Source organism: Phycomyces blakesleeanus, assembly GCF_001638985.1.
Source record: "Phycomyces blakesleeanus NRRL 1555(-) unplaced genomic scaffold PHYBLscaffold_32, whole genome shotgun sequence".
Classification (NCBI taxonomy): domain Eukaryota; kingdom Fungi; phylum Mucoromycota; class Mucoromycetes; order Mucorales; family Phycomycetaceae; genus Phycomyces; species Phycomyces blakesleeanus.
Genome location: NW_017265189.1, coordinates 322,857 through 346,681, shown reverse-complemented (window position 1 = coordinate 346,681; position 23,825 = coordinate 322,857). Strand labels below are relative to the sequence as shown.

At 35.6% G+C, this 23,825-nt stretch overlaps 6 protein-coding genes across 6 annotated transcripts; 3 read left to right on the top strand and 3 right to left on the bottom strand.

The window, feature by feature from the left end:
• Nucleotides 1–429: 429 nt before the first annotated feature.
• PHYBLDRAFT_151960 (hypothetical protein) lies at nucleotides 430–765 on the bottom strand (the record flags this gene model as incomplete). The annotated part of the gene is made up of 2 exons (XM_018432794.1): nucleotides 430–582; nucleotides 736–765. 2 exons carry the CDS (start codon nucleotides 763–765, stop codon nucleotides 430–432), a joined length of 183 nt encoding a protein of 60 aa, XP_018285058.1.
• Nucleotides 766–1,200: 435 nt separating this feature from the next.
• Nucleotides 1,201–1,611, bottom strand: PHYBLDRAFT_70376 (hypothetical protein; the record flags this gene model as incomplete). The annotated part of the gene is made up of 2 exons (XM_018442269.1): nucleotides 1,201–1,486; nucleotides 1,541–1,611. The coding sequence occupies 2 exons, from the start codon at nucleotides 1,609–1,611 to the stop codon at nucleotides 1,201–1,203; spliced, it is 357 nt and encodes a 118-aa protein (XP_018285057.1).
• Nucleotides 1,612–2,285: 674 nt separating this feature from the next.
• On the top strand, nucleotides 2,286–3,117 carry PHYBLDRAFT_189179 (hypothetical protein; the record flags this gene model as incomplete). Its single annotated transcript, XM_018439616.1, has 2 exons — nucleotides 2,286–2,321; nucleotides 2,404–3,117. The coding sequence occupies 2 exons, from the start codon at nucleotides 2,286–2,288 to the stop codon at nucleotides 2,761–2,763; spliced, it is 396 nt and encodes a 131-aa protein (XP_018285056.1). The 3' UTR covers nucleotides 2,764–3,117.
• A 7,602-nt stretch (nucleotides 3,118–10,719) lies between these two features.
• On the top strand, nucleotides 10,720–12,077 carry PHYBLDRAFT_156615 (hypothetical protein; the record flags this gene model as incomplete). Its single annotated transcript, XM_018433502.1, has 7 exons — nucleotides 10,720–10,836; nucleotides 10,891–11,136; nucleotides 11,218–11,313; nucleotides 11,415–11,573; nucleotides 11,630–11,707; nucleotides 11,772–11,921; nucleotides 11,961–12,077. The coding sequence occupies 7 exons, from the start codon at nucleotides 10,720–10,722 to the stop codon at nucleotides 12,075–12,077; spliced, it is 963 nt and encodes a 320-aa protein (XP_018285055.1).
• Nucleotides 12,078–13,084: 1,007 nt separating this feature from the next.
• Nucleotides 13,085–15,190, bottom strand: PHYBLDRAFT_70373 (CYP5311 protein; the record flags this gene model as incomplete). Its single annotated transcript, XM_018442268.1, has 9 exons — nucleotides 13,085–13,401; nucleotides 13,470–13,857; nucleotides 13,936–14,056; nucleotides 14,131–14,332; nucleotides 14,407–14,443; nucleotides 14,520–14,648; nucleotides 14,695–14,775; nucleotides 14,837–14,977; nucleotides 15,035–15,190. 9 exons carry the CDS (start codon nucleotides 15,188–15,190, stop codon nucleotides 13,085–13,087), a joined length of 1,572 nt encoding a protein of 523 aa, XP_018285054.1.
• A 3,264-nt stretch (nucleotides 15,191–18,454) lies between these two features.
• PHYBLDRAFT_70372 (glycoside hydrolase family 18 protein) lies at nucleotides 18,455–20,197 on the top strand (the record flags this gene model as incomplete). The annotated part of the gene is made up of 4 exons (XM_018442267.1): nucleotides 18,455–18,698; nucleotides 18,797–18,809; nucleotides 18,874–19,199; nucleotides 19,308–20,197. The coding sequence occupies 4 exons, from the start codon at nucleotides 18,455–18,457 to the stop codon at nucleotides 20,195–20,197; spliced, it is 1,473 nt and encodes a 490-aa protein (XP_018285053.1).
• Nucleotides 20,198–23,825: the final 3,628 nt, after the last annotated feature.

Genomic DNA, 23,825 nt, shown 5'->3' with positions numbered 1-23,825 from the left:
AAAAAGACGATTTTAGTGAGATTTTCGCAAGCTTTTCCGAGGTTAAAAGTGTATTCTATAGTGGAATTTCGATTAAGCACTAATTTTTCTTCTCTTTTTAATATAAGTTTATAAATATATAAACATAAATACGTTTCAATTTCATTCTCTCTCTCTCTGTTTTTACTATTATCGCATTTTAAAAGTAATGTCATATTTTTAAAATAGCCCACTTTTACATACTATGTTTTTGGAATCAATCCAAAGCATCTTTACCCACTTCTTCAACCCAATACAAAAATAAAGGTGATAAAATTATTCAAAGAATGTAATAGTTTGCCATTGGTACTTTGGGTGAATTCTAGGGATATTAGGAGAAAACAGTTATCTTCTTTGAACTCTTGCCAGTCCTCATCTCACAGGATGACCCTCCCAAACATCTTCTTCCGTTCACATTTTAGTATTGCCGACCTGAATGACACGGGCGAATACTTCAGGCATACTACAAATATGTCTCAATTGGTTAAGTATATATCGGAAGTTCAGGACAGCAGCAAGATCTTTATTCCGCAAGCGATGTTCAAACTTTAACGAAGCCATGACCTTCAAACAATTTTGATTTGGTAAATATGCGTAGATTTATAAGAAATATGAATAACAAAGCAGTGATGACTGGTTGTAATATTTGTCTTGGAAGACTATGGCATGCTATAGCTGGCGTTTAAGTGTGGCAATATTGGCTAGTTTTCGACTTACTTGAAGGTTCAAAGGGAAGGTTGAGAGCATGAAAAACAATGCTCGGGAGTACTAAGTTCATCAAACAAACAAGCATTAAATCCATGCTTGCGAAGTAGACATCTCATTATTGCATCTTTAATTCGTTTATGGTATTGGTTGTGAGGTACAGACTAGTTTTTCACTATCCATATAGAAGACCAACCAAATTAAGCACTGTTATTTCTTGACATACATACATTTATTGGCTTTGGATTGCTTATTATAAGAAGAGGGACGAAGTGTGCGGATTAAATATTGACGATTTTTTTGACTTTTGGTATTTGTGCAAGAGGAGCTGAGGATGGAAAAACTCATCGTAATATAAGCACCGTCGTAGCGATAAATGAACTTACAAGTTTACCTTGTCGTTTCTGTTATATAGTAGGAAGTAGTATGAAAACCGAGCAACAATAAAGAGACATTGACAAAAATATCTTGTTTAATTCATCCGTTAATGTCGAAGGATGGCTTGCGTGCTAACTCGGGACGAAAGATGTATCTGCTGAGTGTGTACGTGTGTATGGTAACTGTATGGGCTTTAAAAACCAGGCCTTGTATATATTCAAAGAACTGTGGCACTCCCCCAAGCTGATTTTTTGTAGTGATGTCTTCACAGTTAGGACTCTGAATGGGGTAATGATGTTTACTATCTTCCAACTCACAACAAGATAGATATGTGAAGCTTACTTGCTTGGTGCTATCAAATGTGCCAATTGATAGGGACGATATACTAAGAAATTGGGTAAGATTGTATATTTTTTAATTCAGTTAATTGACTACTTACAATGCGATTTGCAGTATTACCGAGATGAGATGCTTTTTAAAAACATTGAAACACTTTTTTAAGTCTTTCATTAAGTCGCTCGAATATGACAAGATGTACAAGAGTGTTCTCTATCAATCTAAATTAATATTTTGTCTTTTTCTGGACAGGAAATATTTTCTGAAATCTCTTCAAAGGTTAATTGAAAAATAAATAAATTTTGGTGGTAGCTTAAAGAAAAATTGACGATATTGAAATGATAAAACAATAGTCTTTTGAACACTTGTACCTAAGAAAAACATAAAGGCAGCATCATACAAATAATTGTATCAATGGATTGGCTTTAATACAAAAAATGCTTGTAGATAATGGTCATTGGTTTATAGAGAGGTCAATATTAAACTTCTTGCACACAATCTGTGTAAATAAAATGAGGGCCTTAGTGTGTATTCATTCTTCATCACGTTTTTTCTGTCTCTCTGTCAAACACATGCCTATATTCTTTCTCATCTCTCATTTCTCTTCATTTCTCTTGAATTTTCTCTCATTCCAATAAATCCTCTTTACAATCTCCATCCGCACTAGCCAAATTCAATATTATAAAATTCACGGCATCGGCATCCTCAAACATTGTTCTGCAATTTATATACTTTATAGACAAAAACAGCATCTGTAGTTAAAGAAGATTGACGATACCACGTCAAAATATACAAACATTATTTTATTTCTTTTCAGATTTATTTGACTAATTAATTTCTTCTTATAAATGAGCCCTCCTAATTACAACATTGACTTCAATCAAGTAAAAAAAAAATGTTTAAAAGCGTGTTTTTTTTTATTAAAGCTGACAATAGATAAGAAAGACTTTATTTATTTATTTAAAGATACATGTAAAGAAACTATTCTATTTGATTAAATTTCACTTAATGTTCTTTTACATGAGTAAAAGAATAAAAAGCATGACACCAAGTTCTTTGTCCCCGCATTACGCGGCTCAATCTCCTTCAGGACGTAAACCTGACTTGGTAGCGAAGGAGGTGCTGGAATGGTGGCAAACCAACGGAAAGCACCCGTTCATCCAGCCCCACATCTCGTCACCGAGTAATGTGGGTGCGAACTCGCCAGAGAACTTACCACTAGGTGATAAGGTCCAGCTCATTCGACTACCAGTAGCTTCACCGTCAGCCGTTAAAGAGTTCAGTCAGGTTAGCAGTGAAGAGCCAGCACATCTCACCACAGGTTAGACCTCCCTCCCCCCAGCATCATGATTCCACATTGGCGATGCGATGTACACAGTAGTCTTTCCAAAAGAAAAGAGACCATGCCCCACGACTTCTCAGAATTAACTGAGCTGGCGAGTAACAACTTTCACTTTCCGATGCTTGTAGCATGGAAGAATCTCCCTGCAACGGTCGCAAGAGACGCCTCACTATGAAACCAGGACTGTTGTTGCTCAAGGAGAAAACAAACGATGCGCGTTGGAGGGGTTCTATATGTAACAGAAAATTTTGCATCTGAGATTAAAGATTAGGACTGCGCTTTTTGTCAGTCTTAGATGTCCACGTCAGAGTAAACGTGATATAGCTGTATATTCTTTTATTGGGGTTGTGTAACTGTTCTACAGCAGAATATATAGCTAATAATATTTAATCAAATTGCTACAGAAAATGAATTTGGGAAGTAAAGCAAAGAATTAATGAAGTAATGAAAGGTTTAATCTTGATCGGCGTGGCAAAATAACTAAAGGTGGAGTACAGGTTTCTATAGCGGCGATTTGTAGGTTACTCTAAAGTGGTCTGTGCACTTTTGTTTAAGGGTACAAGAGAAAGTTTTTTATTTTGTTTGGACAAGTAGACACAAAAGGGACCAAGTAGCCACTAAGAAATAAACCCACGTATATTCCCAAATGAAATTAAGCAATAAGTAAAAAGTAGAATATATATATATGTATATACTAACTAAATCTCATTACAATACGATAGTTGACGAAATTTTGAATTCCAGGTTGAGTTTTATTGAAATGAGGTTAAACCAATAGTTGAAAGTGTCAAGACGATTTCCCAAGAGAATGAGTGATTGTCATCATATGTTTGGTGATGATAGCGTGAAACATGATATACGTTAATTTTTAAGAGCTCTAGACGCTCAATATTAGCTATATATTAATAAAAATGAAAGCAATCACTAAATGAATACTACTGAAAAGTTCGAACTTTATCCTTTTATTCGAGGGTAAAACTGATACAAACAAGCCCAGCCATTCCGGACTATGTAGTATAAGTTAAATATCCCAGGAAATAACAGCACATATATCAAAGGTATGGGTAAAGTACAGATTTTTAAGGTATACTATTTTGCATTTGAATAATATTAAAACACGTTAATTACTGCAAATATTGACAGACATATAGCACTCTTGAATATTCGTATACAACAGAGACAATAGCCAATAGCCAATATTTCATTTATTTTATTTCAGATTGGAAGAGACAGAAGCACTAATTAGATATATATTATTATCGAGGTATTCAGGTTTTTGATATAAAGAGCTGATATCTTCAATAAGAAAAACCAACCAAAATATTGTATACATTATATTAGAAAAATAATAACTTGAATTTTTTCCAGATGGTTTGTGCTTCGAATTTTCTTGCAGTACAAAGGGATTTTTATATTCTTCAAACTAATTAGTAGCCCATAGCTACAGTTAATATTTTTAACATTAAGACTACATCAATCAAGAAAACCTATTAAACCAGCCAGGCAAGAAGTAGCTCTTTTGATTCGCACGATTGTTATATAAGAGTAATCGCAGCTCTGATCATTGTCCCGGCATTTTTCATAAAATGATAATAAGTAATAAACCTCCCCAATTGCACCACACTACAATTTTTTATTAAGAAATTACTTTTATTATGTCGTATTCTTTTATAAATACAAGTAAACATATGACTGTCTATTAGAGAATATAATTTAAATGAGTTTATGCTATACAAAGAGGGATATTAATTTCCAATATACTTCTTTTTTATCTTTCTCTCTTTTATCTCTCTTAAAGGGATTTTTGAAAGTATGCAAAGGAATGAATCAAAAAGGTATCGTGCTTGAGACAAAGATAATAGTAATCAAGATCTCTTTACATCACGTCGAAGCGCTCGTGGCTCATTGTCTTGAGTTTGTGTAGTCTTCACTCGCTTTTTACGTATGGGAGTTCCAGAAGTACAGTGTGGCTTTTTAAAGGTAGTATCTTTAGAAAGTATACGCGAAATAAATGGTTAGATAAGTAATATTTTAATTTTGTAAACATTCGACAAATACATACATGTTTTTGGACTTAGACACTCATTTATATCAAATTGACCCAAATCCATACGAGCAATCATACGTTTTCTACGAATTAAAGGACTAGACTTTAAAGTTTTCGGCGAGCTGGATGAAGGATTGGGTGTAGAAGACATGGCTGTTTCGGAAGACCCAGAAGAGGTCACCGTTGATGGTAGCCCTGTAGATGATCTTCGTGACAAGACAGATTTTGGTGACATTTGAGTGGGAGATTTGTTTATATTGGTGGACTCAGTTGATGATCTACCAATTAAAGGAGTTGATTTGCTACCAAGTGTGGCTACTCGAGGAAGTTTATGATATGTAGTAAGCCTTTGTGGTGGAGTTGTTGGCTTTGGAGATCGACGTACAGGTTGAGGGGTATCTGGTAATGACATGGACGAACGAACTGCACTTTGACGAGCAGTAGAAAGTCGAGTTGCTACTGGGCGTTTCATTTGTCTCCCATTAATACGTTTTGTAGAGCGTGCTTCATCAGCCTCTGTATTTGCAATACGTTTAAGTCCACGATGGGTAGTCGGTGAAGGTGAAGCATTAAGTTGTGGTTTTTTGGGTTGTTCTTCAGGCTGTTCTTCAGGTTGTTTGTCAGGTTGTGTTTCAGCAAGCTTAGTCACTTGGTCGTTTAAGACTTTATGATGAAGAGTTGGCGAGGGTGTGACCTTCGGAGACTCTTCATTCTCCAGTTCATTTAGAGCGTTCTCCGACTTAGATTGTACAAACGTTTCTTCAGGGGCTTGTGTAGGTGTTCGAAGACTAGGGGTAGGTGATAGTGGGTCTTCGTTTGTAGGTTGTGCTTCATGGTCTGTTATCAAAGGTTCGATTACCAAGATTTTTTTAGACGGTTCTTCAGAAAGTGGTTCTGATGTGGGTTTGTGCTTTTTAGTGGGAGTTTCTTTCGTTATTTCATTTTTTATTGGATTTACTGGAGACTTTGAGGCTTTACTGGTGAGTGTAGAATTTCCAAGTATTCTTCTGGTCCCAATTGATGCTGATTTTGTGGGTACTGATCTAATGCTCTGGTTGGAAGCACGGCGCCCCAAGGATGAAACTGAATGCGACATACTTGTACTAGAGGAAGCACTGAGTGTGGGTATTAAGTATCTCTTCACATCATCGGGAAGCTTGGAGATAAATCTACAAAGGGATTCTTTATTATATACACACATTCTTTCAACTAAAAACAGAAAAATCCATTTATTTCTCTCTCTCTTTTTACCTTTCTGCTTCTTCTGTAAACTTATCGTGATAAGCTTTGTAGCATACACGAGCCTTGGATCTTACTTCCGAGCTGGGGTCCTTTGCAGAGATTTTTATAGTCTCTTCAATACTTAGGATGTATTGCGTTATTTTAGTAGGATCATTAACTTGGATCAGTGTATTTAAGCATTCAAGTGCACATTCGCGCGCGGATTTGTTGGGGATTGGAGGTTTTTTTAAGGCTAAACAAAGGTGACGAATTCCTTTTGGGATGCTTGAGTTATTAACAATAGACTTGTAGCATTCAAGTGCTCTTGTGTGTGTAACTTTGCTAGATTTACTGAATAAAGAGAATAATGCTGTTGCAAATAGTTCGTGTATGTCTTGATAGTCGGTTTTCATGGCTTTTGAAAGTGCTTTGAGCATTTCCATAGCAGTGCCTGAGAGACGACTACGTTCGGACAGAAGCTATTAACGACACATGCTCACAAAATAAGATTTTTTTGTATACGCAGCTTTGTTGTGGAATAATTTTTTTTTAAAAAAAAAGAAATGCTTACTGATATAATGATTGGTGCCTTTAGTTTCTTTATGCGTTCGATAAAATATGTTTGTTTATGGGCGTCAAGTTTAAGAATCCATGTAGTCATATTTCTTAGAGCAGCGTTGTGCATCTCCCAAGTCTCTTCCGATTCTTTTCTTTTAAAAACAAGTTCTACCCGCTTCATCTCTCTGTCAAGTTCATTTAGAGTGATCTAATGATGTATAAGCCGATGGTTTGATCTTTGTGGCGGTCATTCCCAAGAGGATAATTACCTCAATTGGTTTAATTGGATAGTTTTCTTCTTTTCTCATTGTGAGATGAAAGGTTTCCGAGAAGTTTTTGGAGTAAAGTCGAGCTAGAAGAAGAAGACAATGTTTGATAGGACGGAATATATATATAAAGAAATGATTTTTTTAATATGTATAAATTATATGTGTATATAAAAATATAAATATAAATACGTGACGTTGCTTAAGTAAAACAGGCTCTTTTTTCTTTATGTACATTGATGTAAAAAGAACAGAGTAAGAATGGATCAAGAAAACAAAGATTTAAAGTGATAGATTTTTATGAGCTACTTATACATACATACATAAATGCAGTATAATTATACTTGAAGCAATTGTAACAATTTATCCCATAAGATGCAATATTTTAGAAATCAATATCAATCATACCAGTATTAATAATGATATAAATTTTGCTTATAATACGAAAAATTGTTTGCTCGGTAATAAATGACAGTTGATATTTATTATATGACCAAGTATATACTACTTGTAAACTAAGTCAAAGCTTAAGTATATTTCTTTGATTCTGAATCTAAAAGATATACATATATATTATTTTCTATTTTCAACAAAAAAAATCGATAATTATAAAGTACTATATCCCGTTGTATGTCTATCGCACAACAGCTGTAACAGACTGATAATATATAGTTCCAAAAAGAAAATGTAAAAGATAAAGGGTCCAAACATGTAGCACGGTTATTATTAGGAGGAGGGCTCTATTTTAGAACTGGTGTATAGAAACAGGTTACCGTTCAAGATATGTATCTGAGATTTTGTATCGGTGATACTAGAGCTAAGTGAGTATACATGTGATATATACAGCTTATATTTATGGATCAAGAAGATGTTGAATTCACGTCAATAGTCATATCAACTTACACAATAAAGCAGAATATCTAAATATGCTTAGATCAATAAAAATAAATAAACAAACACAATACCAGTTTACACGTTTTTAATTAGTTAATCGCATTAACTCTTTTCAAAAAGAAAAATTTATCAAGCAAGAATAATGACAACTCACACCATGTGTAGATTATATAAGAAAACCTCGTTCCATCTCAATAAGCTTAATAGTAAGTACCAAAGTGAAATGGTGGTCATTCCAATTGAAGGCAGTCAAAGCGTACCAGATAAGGAAAGGAGTACAATAAGAAATGTGGTTGTTTTCAAAAGCAACTCCCAAGACAACCAGGGACATTTTTCTTACTGTTCAAATTGTCCCGATATTAAATGATTCTAGTTAGACTTTGCAGGTGGAAAGCTGGGAGAAGCTCTCATTTCACCTCGCGATTTTTGTTACAAATAATAGTTTTACCCTATCCGTTAGTTAACGCCCAAAAAATATATTTCGTACTCAATCAAAGTTTCTTTTTACATACTTGCAGTAAACATATTAATTAAAGCTATCATATAAAACACTCTATAGTACGGTATCAAGAACCTTGTAACATCTTGCAAAAACAAATTTAAGAACCCACAGGTCCTTTGTCTTTTCGCTCAATGTTGTCCAATATATCGTTAAGGGTTAATCAATGGACCTGGGATAGACAAAAAAAAGAGACCTTGTTTTTTCTAAGAAAAAAAATAGATCAACTTGACTCAGGTTCATAAACGTCCCTAATAGTACCAAAAAAAAACGTACAAAGTGTGTAACTGATCGTAAATTAAACGTTTTTTGCAGGAATTCTATAAACTCTAATATAAGTATTCTGTCAAGCAACTCAATCTACATAAATACTACTAGGAGGAGGGTTTAATTCTAAAGCAAAAGGAGAGTGATTCTAACCAATAATAAGGAGTTATCCGTATATAACCGATCCTCAAATTGTGATATATTAAAATTCAATGGTGATGGTTATTTAGCTTATTTTCATATAGTTATATTGATGTATTTATATACGATGTACCGAGAAGTATCGAATCCAAAGTATATTTATTTTCAATTTGAGTTTCTTAATGACCAGTGTAATATTTGCCAATTTTTAACCGAACTTCACAACCTCATTAATATGTCTTAAGTTAAAGAAACTCCAGCAGTTTTTTTTACAAAGAAATTAAGATCTCAAGACCGTTTTAAATATAAAGATTTTGGATCACACTACATCTTAGAATTCTTAAAGTTTTTATCATCTACATTGCTTTACAGTCAATAATTCTAAGTCACAGTATACAAAAAGACAGTTCAAAATTTAGAAGAAAAAATACGAAATGCAATAGTTGTTGATTTCTTATAAGCTTCTGGAGTCACTTTAAATTTTATAGTATAACCCAAAATATTAAGATCGTAAGACTGTTTTGAGTATAAAGATTTTTTGTGATGAAGCTGTTGGAGACGATTTTTTGGGAAATCTTCACTTTATTTCTATATTTGGATGTAAAGATTTTGTATAAAGAAACTGCTGAAGCTGCTCTGTAGTTGCTCTCATACGCCACACTTGAAACACCGCGATATATTTGACGTCAATAAGGACAACTTACATACGTGATTCAGACCCTCTTTATTTTTCTTTTCCTGGCAAAGATTAAATTCCTTCAATACCATAAAGATGCAAAGAGACGTCTCAGATTCAGAAAGTAAATAGAATTCCTTGATTCACCTGAGATAATTAAACAAATTACTCACAAGAAAGTATAAAACTAACTTGTACAAGACGAATCCAATAATGCATTTCATAAAGTGAAGCGCTACATTAATAGTCTCGATGAGATCTTTGATGATGACCGACCAATGAATTCACAGATGACTTCGTATTCATTATCTCAAGTAAGTATTTCTCGACCAATTAATTCACTAACAGAATTAATCAAACCATATTTTTTTTCTATTTTTTTTGTTATCATTACACACACAAAATGAAGCTCATTAATTGGAAATAATTTACATAGGAATACCACCAAGAAACTGCCGCAAATAATGAAACAAAAACGTTATCGCACAGCCGCTCTGCAGATCTAAGCAACATAATAATAGTATGGGAATAGTTGAATTCAGATGCATTTATTGACCAAATTACAATCTAGACGACAAAAAGCTCCTCATCTAAAGACCATGTACCAACGAATAAGTTTTCTAAAATGAATATTGGGTATTAATATTATTACTTTTATGGATATTTTTTAAATAGTTGAAAGTAGTAAATGTACTTACCTTGTTTGTGCAGTGATACTTCTCTCACAAAAGGATCAATGCAATACCAATCAACCGATAAACCATCTTCTAGTAAATTATATGTTACGGGTAAATATATATATATATGTATATATATATGCGTGGGTGGGTGTGTCTAATAGGAAATATTATTATTTTTATTATTCTATTGACAATTTTTTTTACATCTCAATGCATAGGTTATTCAATAAATTCTCCAATTCAAAAAGAAGAGGGCAGTAACAAATCTATAGAGATGCTCCATGGTATTAATATGGAGTCTGATGTTCGGTCACCAAAGAGACGACGGGAAGAATCAGACGATAAAATAATCAGGTTTGTGGTAGGATACCTGGATATTATACATGTCAATTGGTATTTAATGCATGATAATTTAGACAAAAGTCTGCGTGTCTAGTAAACAAGTACACGGTGCCGGTAAATATATATATATGTAACATAGGATTTAGTTAAATATTGACAAGTGTATGGTATATAGGAAATACCACCATTCAGTAGCCCAGAACCCTCGCCATCCTTAAGCAAGAATAAGAATGTAAGAAAATCAATTGAACAAATACAAAAAAACTTTGAAAGAATTCAAAGTACTGAGCATAATAAAACCAACCATTTGTATGCAAAGTCTTCGATACCTTATACTGCTCCGAAAAGAATGGCTCAACAAACAGCCAATCCTCTATTATCACAATCGCCATCCCGACCTTCACCATCCAAAACATCTCCACCCTTACAATCAACCACCTCTTCACGACCATTAGACGCAATCTATGTAAGAAATTGCGCAAGCAACTTTTGTTTATTCACAATACTTTATTTACTCTAGGTAAATGACGTGAGATATAGTATATTGTCCCAAGTTGGAGCAGGAGGCACCAGTAAAGTTTTTTGTGTATTATCCGAAGATAACAAAATGTATGCCATAAAACAAATCTCGTTTGAGAATGCTGATGTACAGACATATCAAATGTATCTCAATGAGATCAACCTCCTTCAAGCTTTGAGTGACAGCGAACTGATAGTAAAGATGTACGACCATGAGATTAATGCAACATTTAATCTTATATATCTTGTAAGAGATCATGTCACCGGAGAGACTTGAAATAAACTAATTTAGGGGGTTTTTATATTAATATATATATATATATAAAAGGTAATGGAATTCGGGGAAGTTGACATGGCCTGTCTTATGGCAAAAGAAAGGAAAAGCTCGCTCAACCTGCACTTTATTAGATTTTATTGGAAAAAGGTAAATAAAGAAACCCAAAAATGGATTTAGTTCTTGCGTCATTTAGATTGTGATAATCTTGTGTTGTTTTTGTATGCTCGCTTAACAAATGGTTGTGACAGATGTTGCAAGCAGTTAATGTATTGCATAATTCGAGGATTATTCACTCTGACTTGAAACCAGCAAACTTTATGATTGTTAAAGGCGAACTGAGATTGATTGATTTTGGAATTGCCAACAAAATTGCGAACGATACCACAAATGTCCACCGTGATCACAATGTTAGTTTGAAGGACTTGTAGAGTTTATTTATCACGATCTAAGAACTTGATTTTAGATGGGAACACCGAACTACATTTCACCAGAGGCATTATTGGATCCAGGAGGTGGTCCTGGCTCGGGAAGACCAACAGTGGTAATAGATCAGTTTGTTTTATTGTAATGTCATAGAACCTTACGGATACCTCTATTTATTATAGATCGGAAAACCAAGCGATGTGTGGTCATTAGGGTGCATTTTATATCAAATGGTGTATGGCCACACACCATTTCAGCATTTAAATATGTGGCAAAAGATACAATGTATACCGAATCCGAATTATCCAATCAAGTACCCGGATATAGCCCTAGTTGTACAACTCGACCCATCAAATCATACAAATCATGAGCTACATGTACCAGTTAGTGAAGAGTTAAGGAATCTACTGGATGGCTGTCTTCAGCGCAAACCAAAAGATCGACTGACTATACAAGAGATTCTTGCTCATCCTTTTTTTTCACAATAAGATAAATGGTAGGTTAAATGCCATTTAAGATAGCATTAAATACATTATTTTCACTAATGTTTCGTACATAAAAATAATAATAATAATAAATTTCATACTAAAAGAGCATACCAATCAAACTTCCCTTTTTTTCTTTTAGTTGATAAAGTGTGCAAAAATCCTACAATTGGTTTGTTATTCAAAACAGTCTTCAAGCTTGAACAGAGGATTAGCGACAGAAATATTTAAGAGTTCTGAGTAAGTACTCTGTTGCAAGTGGTTCGATATTTTGGTCTATATGCTTCTTCAAAAAGCTAATCTCTTTTGAGCTCGATCAAAGATCAATAATAGCTGTAGACAGACATAAAATTCTTAAATAGGTCTAATATCTACTCAACCAATAATACTGTTTAAGGTTGTTTACAATTAAATTAAAAAGAAGAAGTACTAGGACATATCCACGTAATAAAACCATTTCGGCTTAGGCAAAAGTTTATATTAAAGAGGATATATTACATGAGTAGAAAGCAAGTCTAGTAATAAAACGCTTAAACTTTCAATGTTTAGCATTGCTATACGCTCTACCTGCTTAAAGCTGTTATAAGTCTCGTCTTTTCTTGAGGTCTTTCTAACTCTGTAAACTCCATATAGGATGTCAAAAATGATTAGGGATGAGGTGATATATGAAGCGTCCATTTAAAATATTTTTTGAAAGGTGTCGAACTCCAAGGGAACATTCAAAACAGCCTGTTTTTTTTTCTACTATGAGTTCCTAGTAAACCAAATATACTCATTTACAGCTTTACATATGTAAATAATATATAAATATTATAATATTTACATAAGCCATTGATAACAAACTGTCGAGATTAAAGGTAGACTACGTGGCTTAAAATAAAACAGCTCATTAATTTGCTACTCAAATTATTCATACGTATGGTTCAAAAATGAGAGAGATATATATCCAAAAGTAATGGAGGGAGAAATAGGTAACTACAGGTTTAATAAACATAAAATATACACTTCATCTACTTTCTTTGAATTATACATTTTCCGGTAGGTATAGGAGATCTTTCCTCTGTAGGAAAGACAATAGGGCCTTTGGGCATAAACTTATATTCACGAACTAGCATAGCCAATATGGTCTGTACCTCTTGTATAGCAAACCAACGTCCTGGGCAAGCACGTCTTCCCATACCAAAGAACAGATAATCTTCTCCGACCTTTGTTGACTGTTTATCTTGGTCAACAAAGCGAAAGGCTTTGAATTGATCCGCATCCTCCACGTCGTTGGCGTCTTCTGTGTACTGGTGATTTGTCCATACATCAATCAATACATCTTCACCTAAAATCCAAACACATTAATTTATTTCATTTTTTGTGAGTGTTTTTTTGATAGACAAAAAATCATACCTGGATTTATAACTGCTCCATTGCTCAATGTAAGTGGAACCTTTCCATCGTACTCATGTGGTAATGAAATATACTGATTCTTCATTCGGAAGGTTTCGCGACACACACTGTCAAGCTTGACAAATTTCTTGAGGATGTCTCGTGTAAATACTTCAGACCCACAGTTTGCATCTAGTCCTTCTTGTTCAAGAACCTCTTGCTGTTCTATGACTAGTTCATCCACAATTGCAGGATTCTCTAGCATACGATAAAGTAAGACGGTAGTATTCTCACTGGTAGTGTGCAAAGCTACAAATATGAGGAAAGTAATGATATGTACAAGGTGATCCATAAGATCTAGATGTGCAGGTGGCTTTGAATTTTCCAAAAGATCTTGAAGCATATCGGTCTAAAAATTATATTGTATATGTGTGAGTGAGAAAGAGCTAAGTAAGAAATTAGTCTAGACTAAAAAACAAAAACTTACCGGTTTCTTCCAGTCTGGATTGCTCCTTGCTTGTGATAGTCTATATTCAACTTCTGGCTTTATGGCATTTAGTAGCTGCTCCTTGTGGTTTTTGATGACAGGGGAAGTTTTTCCTATAAGCCTTTTTTTTTGGAGCAGTTTTTTTTTTAGATTTTATTCATAAATTTATAACCAAAGCTTTTATTTTTCACTCACCACATCCGAAATTTGTTGATAGTTGGGAAAGGCTCAAACCAGGGATTTTGCTTAATTTCTTTGCCAACATCACGGACCATATTCTTGAAGGAATCAATGAGAAGTTTGTTTTGACTAAGTTCCTCTCCCACAAAAATAGAGGCGCTTGCATTGACAACCAAGTGTTGGACAAATGGATACAAATTATCAAGTTCTATCGAATCTATTAAAAAAACAAACAGTTGCAAAACGTTAATATTAATTATTCTCTATTAGTGTTTTTATACTACTACTGACCTTTATCACCAAGACTACTCTCAACACCTTGTTTCAACTATCATAATTGTTGTAAATATTGTATTAATTAATTTGTTAACACAGCTTGGATTTGTTGATTTTCTTTATATTACCCGCTTTATTACTCGCTTAGTGTAAAAGTTAAGCTTTGGTGTCAAATACTTTGTAATAATCTCACGCAAGTCTTCTGGGGTAAAATCCTCTCTAGATCCACTGTCTGTCAATAGCCTAGTGTCAAAAACCTGTGTTCATGTTAGATCTCCATCTAGAATTTGATCTCGAGCTTACTTTTGCAACGCCCTTGACAAAGTCAAAGTGTTTATTAAGAAAGACCTCCCGAACATAATGGCCTGATACTACAGTTACTTCCTGTATTCATAAGTTAGGAAAGTTGCCCGTTTAACTTGGTGCAGTGCCAATTAAATCATACCTTTCCAAACAAATGGGCACGGAAGACAGGACCTAACTTTGCATGCCATTCCTCACAGAATGCCTTTGAGTCTTTACGATATACCCTTGTCAATCCAACAAAAGGTAGTGTGTGTGGAACACGGGGACAGCCATTACTGATCTACAGAGAGCAAAAGAAAAGGTCAAATCGAATTTACTTTGGTAGATTTGTTCTTACTGTACGACTGGACCACTTGTGGTAATTGTAAGCAGAGCTCAGAATTATTGCTGTACTGATCCCAATAGCTCCCTCTTTTGAAAAGGCAAGACTCTTGACATTTTCCAATGTTTTACTATCGATTCTGTCAACAAATTCTTTCAGGTATTCGATCATGCTTTTTTCTGTATAATAGTACGAGTGCTTAGAGAGTGATTTAGATGAAAAGAATGAAGCTATCAAATTAAAGTCTTGTCAGTCAAAAATTACCTTTATATACTCAACCAGTACAATGTATGCAGGAGAGTTCGGGTAAAATAGGCCGCCAATGAGACAAATGTCTGGTTTTTTTTACGGGGTAGATGCTGTTAAGTTTTCTTTAATTGGGACTCGGCCGCCGAATGCGCGACAGATCTTTATTTGAATTACCCAATGAATGGATTTTTTTTATAGCCATACGTCAGTTTTAGAATGTCTCATTCCAAGAACTAACTGAATTGTATTGACTTGTTTAACCTGTCCAATTGTTGGCCTTTATTAAACCGGAACAAGATAGGCAGCTGTTTGTTCAAGATATTATATCAGTAGTAGAAGTATAAATTATACAGTATTGTAATATTGAGTTATTTATTACAATAAACTAACCAGATCAAAATGATCTATATGTGTGTGTGCTATAAAGGGGTGTAAACGATGGTCATGTATCATACAAGGAGGTCTGGCAAGTGATTTAGCCGATAACAAGACAAGCTCCTGTCAGGTACCCGAAGTCCAACCCCTTGAAAATTCTACGTGGCCCATCAATTAATATATATATATATGTGCGAATTACTGCGGTATACTTTGTAAAGCTGCAAGTGTGTATATATATATAGAGAGAGAGAGCCATTTTTTTTAAATAGAATAGAGATAATGCTGTACATAAACAACGAAGTATATGATAAAAATAGAGAGTTCTCGATCCAAAAATGCTCAGCCATTAAAGAGCCTCTGTTTTACTCTTAGTACTGACCCTAAAGAGCTCATCTTGCTTCTGTGGGTCAGTATTAAGCATTAAAATGTATATGTATATATCAAAAGCACGTGAATGAACCCAAAAAATACTCATGGGACACTGACCTACTTTCTTTCTTTGATAAAACATGTCCATAAAAGCTATTGACACTTTATAGATCAAGACTTTTATACAGATATATGTATATATCAACAACAAGTAAAAAAACAAACTGTTTTCTGTTTTTCACTTCGTAATGGAAGCTATACTCATAATACACACAAAAAAGCTTCCTCTTTAATACTTAAATCGAAATTCTTAAACCAACCAACTCAGTCTGTGAACAACAGCTTTCTATAAATGACACGTATTCTTGTTTTATTTGAAACAACTAATAAGCTGTAATGAGCTATATTAAGAATTAATAAATCTACCCCAGAATACTGATCTATAATTTACCTCTAGGGGTAGGTAACAAGGCACTAGTCATTCACTTGCTACGGTTAAACACTCGGTAAAATTACTTTTCCACATAACCATAAAATATGAATCATCCGGATCAGAGGCCCGGATAGTATATTTAGCTAAAGACATCTTAAGGGGGTGGAGAGGGGGTCCATTCCGGTTTATTTTCTTTTTATGTTTTTCTCTGGTAATTGAACTATAATTTTAGTTTTGGATCTTACAGAACAATTGTGAAAATCAACGCCTAGACGCAAGACGCTTTTTGCAACAAACCTTTGGAGGCTATGGAGTCAAACAAAAGTCCAGAATAATTAGTTTATAAATAAACCATAGGCAAATTATCATGTAAACTTCCAATAGACCATTTTAATTCATAAATGATAATTCTAGTGTCTATACTAATGACTACTGAGCAAGGAGCAGCTATATTTTTACTATCAAGTATTCCAAAAAGACCAAATTTTTGTACAGTACTTCAATTATATCTAGATAAAGCTATAGAGTAGATATTCTTTGTTTTTAAGATCAAAATATAAAAGGTGACAATAACAAGATAATACATCACAAAACGGTGTGTTTGACAGCTGAAATGAATATATTTTACACTCTATAATAAGCGTAATAAGTAACGTGATGGTATAAAAGATTCAGATTTATTTTGTTTAATTAAAATGTTAATAACCTGCTCTTACCTCTTCTAAACAACTGGTTAACTGGTTATAAACGATATATATGTATATATGCTATACTGTATTATAAAGAACTTTGATGCAGCTAAATAAACCCTATATGATTTAAGGCAAGAGATCGTCATTAATCCGAATTTTCGGTTACAAAGGCTATTTTCTTGTCAGCTTACTTTTCTTTATATATAAAATTCTAAAATTCTTTTGTGTATCTGTAAAACTACCTCTGTACGATGAGTCGAGTACGTTTAGTAATTCGATTATTTAGGGTGGGGATATGTATGGAGCTTATGAAAACCATTACGTGCTTCTTGTCGTTCGATTAAGTGAATCCGAGGATTTGGAGGTGTGTGATCGACAATGTGCAATACAATAAAGAAAACGCACTTACAAGACGAGATATGGACTTTGTTTGGCTAAATTCCCTACTATCAAGCCCCCTAAAAAAAGAAGAAGCGGCTAATTTATTGATAATACAAAAAGTATAGAAATAGCAAATTATTGTGTGGTATTTGGCTCATGTTTTCTGCCAAAGAGATTATCTGATTTGAGATATTTTGATGTCATGGTCGCAATAAAAATACGGTGTCTATATAAGTGCAAGATAAAAGCAAATAAAAGGTAGTCATTGATTTCTGCCTCCTAGACGTCATTAAGAGATCAATCTAAAAGAGCTTGAGGCTGGAATACATGCATATATAATTCTATTATAAGATCTTCCGTACCCTTACTGATATCCCTAGATTCCTATTCTTATTCATATTGAAAATACTGAGATATTCAATCCATTACAACCTAAATGCAGCAGTACAAATGCTTGCTTGATGGTATTTTAATTCATGACACCTGGGGTTGATACTCACAGTATTTAATTCTTTCTATTTGGAATTCAAATACCTAGTAGCCAAGAGCTATTATATCAATCACAACTAGACCTTTACTCACCTTGTTTTCCTCCCCCAAAACAAAAAACAAAAACAAAACTAAATAACCTCAAATACTACTTGACTAAAGAATAATCAGCAGCCTAAAAAAGAAAGGATGGAATCCCAATGAAATTCTATGATGATAAAATCTCAAATTGCATACAAACAAAGAGAAAGGAAGAAAGAGAGAAAGAGGAGAGAGAAAGAGAGATTTGACATTCCAAGCAGTATACCCCTTTTTTGGTTCTATATTCTATAGTCAGCACCGAGAGTACTTAAAACCCATCTCTTCTTATCCTTTCTTTTAATCACTAATTTATTTTTGTCACTGTTTTAACTTGGGTCAGCCCAAGAAATATATCCATCTAGAATGCTCATTACCCAAGCTATTTACTGGTTCATCGCTATCCAGTGCACACTACTAGTCACCATTTCCTCTATTGCGGATGCCCAGCAGATCGGATCGACTACAAAGGCAACCGCGCGCGTGCTAATCAACGAACCTCAGTCTGCATTAGAACATAACGCTGAAGAAAATCCCAATTATGGAAAACTGGATACCTTAAGGAACATCAATAGAGCCATAGATTTCCATGCCAGCTCCTTTGATGCAAGTAGATTATATGAATATTGTCTAAAAACAAAACATAGTCGAATAATTGCAAAAAGAAGAAGATATCTGATTTGACACCTTGATTTTCTATATTCATAGACACGTCAAAAAACCAACCTGGTAATTTACTGGGGTCAAGGAGACAACACAGAAAAAAGATTGTCATACTACTGCAACCAACCAGGCGTGAGTGCAGTTGTGATGGGTTTTATTGCAGACTACACTGGTGGCAAACGATCTTCTCCTATACTCAACCTATCAAGCAACTGCAACAATGTCGAGAACTGCGAACAGGTGGCGCATGATATCAAATCTTGTCAAAGAAAGGGCATTAAAGTTTTCTTATCCATGGGTGGTTCTGCTGGCCCATACCATAAGCAAAAATGGGATCCAGAAGTTTTGGCCTGGTGGATCTGGAATAAATTTTTAGGAGGGGACGACCGTACCCTAAAGAGACCGTTTGGTGATGTACTCTTGGACGGCATTGATTTTGATCCAGAAGGTAAGCCAAGAAAAAGTATATCAAGAAAAAAAAAAGAGTATAAAAAAAAGACAAGAAGGATTTACATATTGGTATATATGTATTTGTGAATATGATATGTTCTACAAGGCACTAATGGCGAAGGCTATGATAAACTTGTCGATACTCTCCGGAAATTATTCAAGACAGCATATCCTCCTCGAAATTACCTTATTACAGCCGCACCTCAATGTCCAGACCTCGACATGTATTCCATGAATGCCATGTACCCTTTACTTCATCCCGACCCTAAATACAACGCATACCCGGATTTGGTATTTGTTCAGTTCTACAACAACTATTGCTCGGCCAATACTTTTGATACAAAAGGACCAGCAAAATTCAACTTTGATGAATGGGAAAATTGGTCTCTTAAGAATACAAACGGACGGACCAAAATTTATTTGGGCTTGATGGGCAAGGAGAACCATATGGATACAGGCTATGTAAATTATGAAAAGCTTACAGAGATTCTGGATACGATTGAGCCAAAAGAAACATTTGGTGGTGTGATGATGTGGGACGCACGCTATGCATTCAGTAATCCTGTGTCCTACCTTAACGGAATCCATTACGGACAAGCAGTCGCAGAGTATCTGCAGTTCCTTTCACGTACTGACGACATTTGGATGCCTCTTCTGGCCCTTGATACTGCCAGCATCTACAAGGATACAATGATGCCTCTGATGGTACCAATCAGCCACAAAATTGCCTCGTTGCATGAGCCATTGGAATGCCGTGGGCAAACCTTCTTGTTGCTACGTACTGTGACCAGTCGGATCCTTGCCGAGAGTTTTGGATTATCTGGGGGTGACATTGATGACCATCTTTTAAGCCTTGGGATTGAGCCTACAGCTCCTATTGTCCCCGGTTCAAGAATTTGTTTGGGAGTAGGTATAAAAGCCGATACTCTTGCAGTCACCTATGTCTATAATGCTACTATCAGTTCGATCAAATCACGCCCGCCATTAGCTTTTTAAGCTTTGTTTATGCAACCACTGCGTATGTTATAACTTATAAAGATATGCCATCATATATTATATATTACATATATAATACACATATACTCTTTTATATATCGAACGAGGATTACAGACCATTGAAATAAGAACTATCTGTTGTTTCTCGGCGATCTTAACCACCACTGCTCGGATGTATCTCTTCTAGTTGTGCCAGGCACATAATTACTAGTGGGTCTTTTCCCCCACACCCCTTAATAGCATGTCATTTTGAATACAAGTCACTTGCAGGCGGCATGTATATATATATATATATATTACTTTTTCTTGAGCAACATCGCCTTGCAACACGTTTATCCTTCCTTCTTATACTCCGTCTTTTATACACATATTCAACTCTAAAAAAAAACCTTCTTTCTTTACTTCTTACTCTTGTAACTACTTTACCCTATATGTTCTTCTTTAAAAAGAAAGGCAAAAAGGCTGCTGCAAAAAAGGCTGCCCAAGAAAAACTTGCGACAGCGTCTGTCGCTCCTTTGGCTAACCCACTACCACCATCACCACCACAACCACCGCAAAGCCAGTCCAAGAAGCAAGAGAACGAAAAAAAATGGTTGAAACTCAGTTTACCAGACGATTTTACGAGTGCCATTGCTTTGCCTAATCACCTAATCCCAGATCATGTTAAAGTATCAAATAATGTCATTCGCCCAAGTCCCAAGACTTCCTTCAGTGCGACAGATTCAGAAGCTAGCCAAAAATACCCTGAGACCCGAGAGCTGAGCACGCGACAAAGTGAACAGGTCTTGAGTACGATAATTCAACGAACCAACAAGCCCGAATTTATCTCTCAAGCCTCTATTCCACCTTTGGAAACCGAGATTCGGTATGGCAAAACCAAGAAAAGTTTTTCTTTTTTTTTATTTCATAAAAAAAAATCAAATTTTTTTTGACACAATTAGAAAAATTATAGGCACAGTCGAATTGGACATAGAGAATCACTATCTTCTTCTTCTTCTAGAGATACTCTTCTGTCCCTTCCAAGGTCAACAGCGCCAACAGAAGAAAATCCCAAGGGAAAGACGGAATATAAAGATGAAAACAAGGCTGATTGGATACCAAGTGAATCCTTGCCAAGTCCGCAACCAAATTGGTCCGTGTTGGAAAAACGAACATATCCACCTGTCTTGGTGGCAGAACCATCCCGACCAGAAGAAAATCATAGTAGCATTAGCTCTCTGAAACAGGCGGATAAGACAGATGTATGGAGTGTTTCTAGTGCAGTAAGTCAAAGCGACAACTTTTTTTGTGCACACAGAGGCAGACGCGCTGATTAAGGCTTATATGGAATCTATCTTTACACATTTTCAGGAAAACGACGTAACAATACTGAAACAACCATCTATCAAAGAAACAGAAACAAAGACAGAGGCAGAGGCAGAGGCAGAAACAAAAATAAAAACAGAAGCAGAAGCAGAAGCAGAAGCAGAAGCAGAAGCAGAAGCAGAAGCAGAAGCAGAAGCAGAAGCAGAAGCAGAAGCAGAAGCAGAAGCAGAAGCAGAAGCAGAAGCAGAAGCAGAGGCAGAGGCAGAAACGGAGACAGATCTAAAACCATATACTGAGCCAGAAGCAGAGGTACAGACAGAGGTGTATGCAGATACAGAGGTGTATGCAGATACAGAGGTGTATGCAGCGATAGAGGCAGTTGCAGTTGAAGTTGCAGATTCAAATGCAAATGCAAATGCAGAAGCAGAAGCAGAAACGACAGCAATAGAACCAGAGGCAGAGGCAGAGCCTGACCCAATTATCCCTGAAATATCACTGATAGCAGACGTAGAGGCAGGAGAGGAGGCTGTTTTGGAGTCTATTATACAAGTTACGCCACCGGATAATAAACAAATAACATGTGTACTCGCAGAAGCGCATATTGAAGAGTCAGCAACAGAAAATGAGACCAAACAAAATATTTTCAGTCATACCACGCCCATAGATTTTCCTGTTGAAGATTTATTCGAACAATATGTTGTAGAAAACAACACGTGTACCACTGCTAAACAGTCTGTGCCTGAAGATGTATCATGTCAAGGAGAAACCCAAACATCAAACATAGAATTAACAACTAAAGAAGAAGAAAAGGCAGATCCAGAGGTTGATCCAGAGGTTGATCCAGAGGTTGATCCAGAGGTTGATCCAGAGGTTGATCCAGAGGTTGATCCAGAGCTTGGACCAGAGGTTGGACCAGAGGTTGAGCCAGAAGTTGAACCAAAGGTTGAGCCAGAGGCTGAACCAGAGGTTGAATCAGAGATTGAGTCAAAAATTGAATCAAAGACTAAAGAGGAAAAGCAAGAATTAATTCACACCATCCCTGCTGTCGAGGGGGCATTGATGAAAGAACCGCACAAAGAAGCAGAAAGCAGTGCCTGCACATCTTCCAAAACTGAGGTTATCGTGATCGAAGATGCCTTGGAACATGAAAACGACGAAGATGGGACTGAGGCAGTTGAAGAAACTCCTGAAGAAGAAATATCTACAAACGACTTACTGCATCCAGCAAATGAAGTCAGCAGAATAGAGGATAGCGCTTGTACATTGACAGCAATCACAGAGTCGCACAAATATGCGTTACACGATGATAACTATGCTACTCGTACAAGTACTACCATTGAAGAATCACTACTCAGAGAAGAAAATATTGTAAAGGCAGAAGAATCCGAGTGCATAATTCCTGCAAAAGAAGAATTGCCATCTGAAGAGCCACTGAATGATGAACACACCACATTTGCCATTACTGCCACGGAAGAATTGCCAGAGGAAGCTGCGTTGCACCAGATGGAAGACTCTTGTGCAATTACCGCATCTGGAGAATCACCAGAGAAAGGAATGTTGCACGAAAAAGAGACTAAAGAAAGTGCTTGGCCTATCATTACTCCTGATGAAGTATACACAGAACAAGTGTCACACAAGACAGAGACAATAGAGAATGCTTGTGTAAGCCATGCTGATGCTGCCCTACCACTTGAAGAAGCAGTGCATAAGGAATCAAAAGACGATAACAGCGATCTACCCGTGATAAAATCATTTTCAGCCGAAGAAGAATTATTATCAGCTGTAGAAGATGAAGAAAACTTGGGTGATACCACTAACTTCATTACACCTAAAGATATTCTGCTTCCGAAGGAAACAAACCCAGAAGTAAAAAATGTTGAAGTTATTACTGTGGATGAGCTGCTGCTAGCTGAAGAAAACAAAGAGAACGATCAACTTGTTGAGCACCCTATTTCTTCTCCCGCCAAAGAGCCAATTTCTGAGTACTGGGGTGTAACCACTAACAGTTCTCAAATTACAGAGATCCCATCAAATGTTTTATTAGACGGCGATAAGGCTTGCACAATTGTTACTCAAGAAGAACCCAGCTTGGATCAAGCAGACAAGGAACCAGATGTGGTAAACTTTGTACACATTGACGAGCCTCTTGTCGACCTACAGGTTCCTCTGTGCAATTCTGTAGAAGTAACCCCTACAAATATGGAAAATGAGGCCCTAATGGAGTGTATTGTGCATGAAAATCAGGTGAATCATTCTCTGTCTAGGGACGTAGCTGTACAGACATATTTGGATATACATATATTCTCGTCAGAGTCACCTCAGT